The sequence below is a fragment of the Taurulus bubalis genome, assembly GCF_910589615.1.
Source record: "Taurulus bubalis genome assembly, chromosome: 19".
NCBI classification, from domain to species: Eukaryota; Metazoa; Chordata; class Actinopteri; order Perciformes; family Cottidae; genus Taurulus; species Taurulus bubalis.
The window spans coordinates 17,855,538-17,861,537 of NC_136607.1; the positions used below are offsets into that span (position 1 = coordinate 17,855,538).

The 6,000-nt window shown below is 41.8% G+C and overlaps 1 protein-coding gene across 1 annotated transcript; it reads right to left on the reverse strand.

The window, feature by feature from the left end:
• Nucleotides 1–1,951: 1,951 nt before the first annotated feature.
• Nucleotides 1,952–5,733, reverse strand: crhbp (corticotropin releasing hormone binding protein; the record flags this gene model as incomplete). Its single annotated transcript, XM_079235400.1, has 7 exons — nucleotides 1,952–2,106; nucleotides 2,195–2,312; nucleotides 3,314–3,459; nucleotides 3,876–4,086; nucleotides 5,040–5,197; nucleotides 5,418–5,511; nucleotides 5,644–5,733. The coding sequence occupies 7 exons, from the start codon at nucleotides 5,731–5,733 to the stop codon at nucleotides 1,952–1,954; spliced, it is 972 nt and encodes a 323-aa protein (XP_079091526.1).
• Between the last annotated feature and the right edge of the window lie 267 nt (nucleotides 5,734–6,000).

Sequence of the window (6,000 nt, forward strand, 5' to 3'; positions counted from 1 at the left end):
TTCACAGCGTAAAAGAAGGTGAACGTGGGAAAAGTTCAACGACAGTCAACGTTTTGGTTTTGTTAGTTTGTTTTTTATGACCACACTTAGTTCCTGAACCTTAACCACATGTTTCTTACTGCAACCTTGAGGACGAAGCTCCGCTATTTTTAACGGAATGTAGACATTTTAACCCAAATCGTGATCTTTCCCTAAACCTAAGACACGTTGTAAACTTAACCAAACCTTTACCAAAGCGCTGTTGCATCATAAAACTGATTTTGAATGTCACAGATCCGCAAAGACAAATGATGTCGTCCGTCCAATAATCAGAAAACATTATTTTGTGTCTTCATTAGGAGGACTTCCTGGTTTTTAAAGATTCATTTCGGACTAACACATTGTTGCTTTTGGTCTTTTCACAGGATTTGAACACAGCTGCTTTGTATTCACACCTTCATTTCCTGTAATATTCAATTATACATTAGTGAAAGATCACTAGAGGTGCTTATCACCACAGTATCTACACACACACACACACACACACACACACAGATTCCTGCTGGAAAGACACGGGTCGTCATCACGCGCTCGTTCATCACCAGCTGCGCCTGCAGGTGTCTGCCAATGATAAAACACCTGCAGGCCTTTAATCACCGCTCGGCCCATTGGTTTGCACCATTCAAGCCATCACTTTCAGAGAAATCGCCTGCTGTTCTCTCTGCGGTGACATCAAAGATAGTGACATCATCCCACGTCTCAAGCGGTGATGAAGAGCCACGTTCTTCACTGACAACCTGAAAGGTCTCTTAGTCGTTTATAAAAGTTATTGCTGAAATATAATGAAAACCTCAACTGTGGATGTTTATTTGTATATCATAGGATAAAGTCAGCAGTTGGCTATGTTTACATCTTTACACAAACAAGAGAGTTTTCAGCCACACGTGGTGAGCAACATGCTGATGTTGGTGATTTAGCTTGTTAGCATGCTAACTTTTGCTAATCGGCGCTAAACGCAAAGTTTCCAAAGTGCAGCTGACGCTGAGGGGAAAGTATTTTGCTTTGCAGATGTTTGGTGATAAACCAAAGTATTGGACACATGTGGCCAAAGGTTGTTACGATGGGCGCTCAGTGCACACTAGTAATGAAACACACACACACACACACACACACACACACACACATACATTATCGCATGTGTGTGTCTCTTTTCTGTAGAGCACTTTGTAAAACTTTGTTTTTAAAAGGTGCTTTATAAATAAAGTTATTATTCTTAATATTTAGTGCCGTCCAGAACCAACAGCGAATACCTCCCATCCAGTGAAACTAATGAATTGAAAGTAATTTAATTGAGCAGTGCACAGAACAGACAGGAACAGTTGCAGGACTTTCCTTTGAGCACAGCGAGCGAGAAGTGAATATCATTTATCGAAATATAAATGTGTGTTTATCAATAAATATGTCTGTTCTTGCTATTCAGAATAAATGTGTCCCAGTACTACTAATGCGCTGCTAGGTGAATCACACACAGGAAACACAGTTGAGTGCTTTGTCATGCGGTATAATTTTATTACAAAAAGGTTTTATACAAATTTAACTGCATAATGGCAATGGTCATGAACTCATATGTTGTAATATAATAACAATATAATAAGTCTTGTTAAGTACACAAACTTTACACAAAACAATAGCAGTTCCAAACACAAAAGGACCTTTTTTTTAAACCTCATTAGGCTTTATTTAACAACCAGAATGAGAACAATGTAAAGTCTGTAAAATAATATCACTGTGTCTGTATATTTATCTTGTTTTAATTCAGTTGTATGCTTATGTATTTCAATTTAAGACATGTTATCCAATCAGAGGGTCCGACCGGGTGGATCTCTTGTTTCTTTTTTAATGAAATAATTGAGAAGAAAATAAAGTGTTTGCAGTCAAACGCTACATCTGTGTCGTCCTGATCCTGCCGGCATCAGTTATTGAAACAGAAATCCTCCACGTTGTTGAGTTTGATGGTCTGCAGCTCCTGTCTGTCCAGCAGCCGGTAGCTGAAAGACACCCGGCTGACGAACTTCCCGCTGGACACCATCCTCACCACGGTGTTATCGCAGCCGATCTTCATGTGGGCTGCGGAGGGGGAGGAGAAGATTTATTATTGAGCCTCATTTCAGTCAGGTCGGTCACGTGGGACAGGGAGCAGATCCGTGTTACTCACTGGGTCCCGTGAAGGAGATGCAGAGGTCCGTGATCGGCAGCAGCTTTGACGTGTCGATGCCGCTTCCTCCCAGCAGCTGCACAAAATCCCCTGATTCTCCACAGCCGGGCATGGATCTCTGTGGAAATCAACGCTTACAGCTTCATAACCAGCTTGGGAAATAGTCACCAAATGCAATCAATTGGTTTTGTGTACTGGGACACGAATTTATGTTTTTGTTGTTGTTGCTCAGCACAAAAAAAATGACAATGGAAAGAATATTAGGAGACGTATTCGTGGTGGACACACAAATGAAATGCATCCATGCGACTACTTTATAATACCAACAAACAGGACTGTGTTCGGAGCTGGGCAGCCAGTGAAAAGTGGTGAAAACCAAAACAAGCTGAAAGACGCTAAAATGAGGGGAACTGCAGAGTCGTGCAGACACCACTTTGATGTCATGTGATTGCCATCGTTGAAATAAATGATATTGATTTTGCACCTGTTTTGACAAACATGTATGAGGACTTGTGTACTCATTAAGCGCCAATAGCATCAAAACAATGTGCGACATGAATTTGCAATTTAAAAGACGTAATATCGGCTAGAAGGCAAATCAAGTGGAATTAAAGTAGCGTAAGAACTGCACATACGGTTACGCTTTTAAAGGGTTAGTCCACTCAAATCACTGCAACAGTTGCAATGCAGGAATCACTGTTACGAATTTTAACTCAATTCTAACCCAAACCATGATTTTTAGTATTTGTAATGTGTGAGTAAACATAAAAAATTAAGCAAACCTGCGCCGGAAGTTTTTTTGGAAACGAGCGAAAACTGACACGCTGTCCCTGATTCGTCCAAAACTGTAAACTAGGGGTCATAGTGTGAAGCACAGGGCTGCTGACCAATCCTCAATATTTGACGTGTTCCAAGTGAGAAAGTGTGGAAAACACATCGCTGTCGTGTTTAATTTTTTGGCTGCTTTGCACACCCTGAACAAATGTCAAACCATCTCTTTTGTACTGAAGTAGTGGCCGAAATTTGAGGAAAAACGAGGCGAGGAGAAGAAGAAATAGCACCGAGGAAACAGTAGAGTGAATACTGCACATAAATCAGTGTCTCGTGTATTTTGCTCACCTTGGGAAATTTGTTGTAGTGTCCCAGGCTGAACTCGGAGACGTCGATCTCCACCGGATAAATGATGGAGAAGCTGCAGTTCCTGTGCTGCTGCGGGCTCACCATTGTGTAACTGCCCTCTGGTGACTGGGAGATCACATTACAGGCTGCGAGGAGACAGGAAACGCATGGGAAAAAAGGGAAAGAGGGACTTCACAAGGATTCCCTGGATGGATTCTCAAGGTGAAGGAATGTACACAGAGAAGCACACGTTGTTTATTGCACATGACGGCAGCAATGGCGCTATTTCAAGGCGCTTTAATTATGAGGTACGAAACTCAAAAGATGCTAATTGTATTCCTAATTACTTGAGGTACCAATCTGAAACAGACACAAAGGTTGCTGTTGACAGAATTCAAGTCTGGTGTCATGAAAGCAAACTAAGTGTTTTTGGTTTAATAGAGAAATCAACAAATTTGGGGTTGAATTTGGCCCTTAGATCTCTGTGTCCTCACATGTCCCTGCAGGTCCTGGTCCTCATCACCACAGACATTATACACGCATGTGACGAGGTCTCACTCACGGAAAGGGTTGACGTGCTTCCTGACCGTCAGGGTGAAGCTGCTGCCGGCGTTGTGGATGCGGAAGAAGACCATGGCCACGTTCTGAGAGGAGCGCACGCTTCTCCTCTGCGACCCCGAGTCGCAGTAATCCACGTAGCGCTCGGACAGAGGCAGCGGGTGATCCTGGGAGCTGGGGAACTTCTCTCCTTTCATCACCCAGCCGTCGAACACCTTCGTGGGACACGTCAGCGGTTATGACCACAGAGGATTTGTCCAGGTTTTGTTTCATTTAATAAAAAAAGATGAGTGCACTTGAACTTGACTCTGTGAGGAAACACATTGAACTTGGTGCTGAAGGTTGAGACCACAGTGAGTCTGGAGCACACAATGGAGGCGGTGTTTTTATAATATGTGCAGTTGCATTATGGTAAAGGAGCTTTCTGTGTAATCAGGTTAAGTCAGTTAAATGACCCCATTTAAGAATATGAAAACAATCACAGGCTGTATAGCATACCTATAACAAGGTCACATTCCATCACCAATGACTACTGAATTTATACTAATAGATCTGAGGAGCTGTTTATATGCAGCAGGAGTTAAATATGTTACATTTGAGATGAGAAATCCCAGGTAAAAACTTTGATTTTGCTTCCATAAAATTTATTTTTTGTAAGGAAGAGATCTAAAATATATATTTAGGTTTTTTATTTACGATTTTGTCTGTTTGCGTCTGTAGATTTCCAAAGATAATGCACCATTTGCATATTCAGACAACTTGTAATACAAATATTTGTAAATGTATTAAATGTAGCTCGGTGGACAAAGTACAACTGTGGAAGTCTTCATGTTGCTATCTATTAGTTATTATTTTTTACCCTATTCACCTGGATGCAATTTCTCTGCAAAGGCTGTTTTCTCTAAATTAGTTTTGTCTCCAACTCTGATCCATAAATCTCCACTTCAGCAGCTCTTACATCCAAACATCACACTTCCATTCCTCTATAGTGTGAAGGTTTTCACACAGATCTTTTTATCACTAAACTTTGTATCACTAAAAACATGGCAGAAACTTTGACCATATTTTCTGAGTCATAGAGTGATACAAAGAGAGAAAAAACACACCTTAGACTTCCTAAAAAAGGAAGAAGAAACCCTGTGCGTGTGCGCATGTCAGGCGGTGTTACCGTGATGAAGTCCCCTCCGCTGCAGTCCACGTCCACGTGCTCGTAGTCCACGCTGATCAGCTCGTTGGGCTCCGCCATGAAGAAAGCAGCGCAGCTGAGCTGAGGACGATCAGCTGTGAAGGTGAACTGACCCTCCACGGCCACCATGTCCAGACAACCTGGGACACAGTGTGTGTCACACAATGTAGGAGATGGATGTATACAGATTATTTATAGGTTTTATTTTGCTTCTGTGCTACTCAAAATATATATTTTAGTTGTATTTGATATGCAAATAAAACTAGTTATAACTGGAAACTGAACTAGTGCGATTTTTTAATTTTAATTCTAATTCCAATGCCTTTGAAAGTTACAAATATAATATTATATGTGACTCACGTAGAGGTCGGCGGTACATTAACTCCTCAGGTGTCTCTCTCTTAAGTTCCGAGTTGAAGAATGAAAACAATTCATCTTTGGAGATCTCGTTGTTCTGCAGAAGAAGAAGAAGAAGAAGAAGAAGAAGAAGAAGAAGAAGAAGAAGAAGAAGAAGAAGAAGAAGAGTGCACAGAGTTGACCTCAAACCTTTACAGGAGTGATACAGCCACAGAGTGTCAGAGCTCACCTCGATGTATCTGCAGTCTCCCTTGAGGACGGACAGACACAGCAGCAGGAAGCACAGCTGCTCTCGGAACGTGCGCTCCATCACGCGCATGTCGGTCTGCAGAGGCGCACCTGAGCGAGAGAGTGGAGCTGCTCGCGCCCGGCGCCGCTTCTTATAGGCGCGGGCTCGTGACGAGCGCGCGACAGGGGGAGAGAGGGGGCAAGAAGGGTTTTATTTATTTATTTATTTGTATCATCTTTTAACATGACAGATAATGACAACTTGACCAATAGTAAAAACACTGTATCTTATTATTATTGGATATATGATATAATTGCTGTGGAAAAGATGAAATAGAAAGAGCTTCATGATTAATAA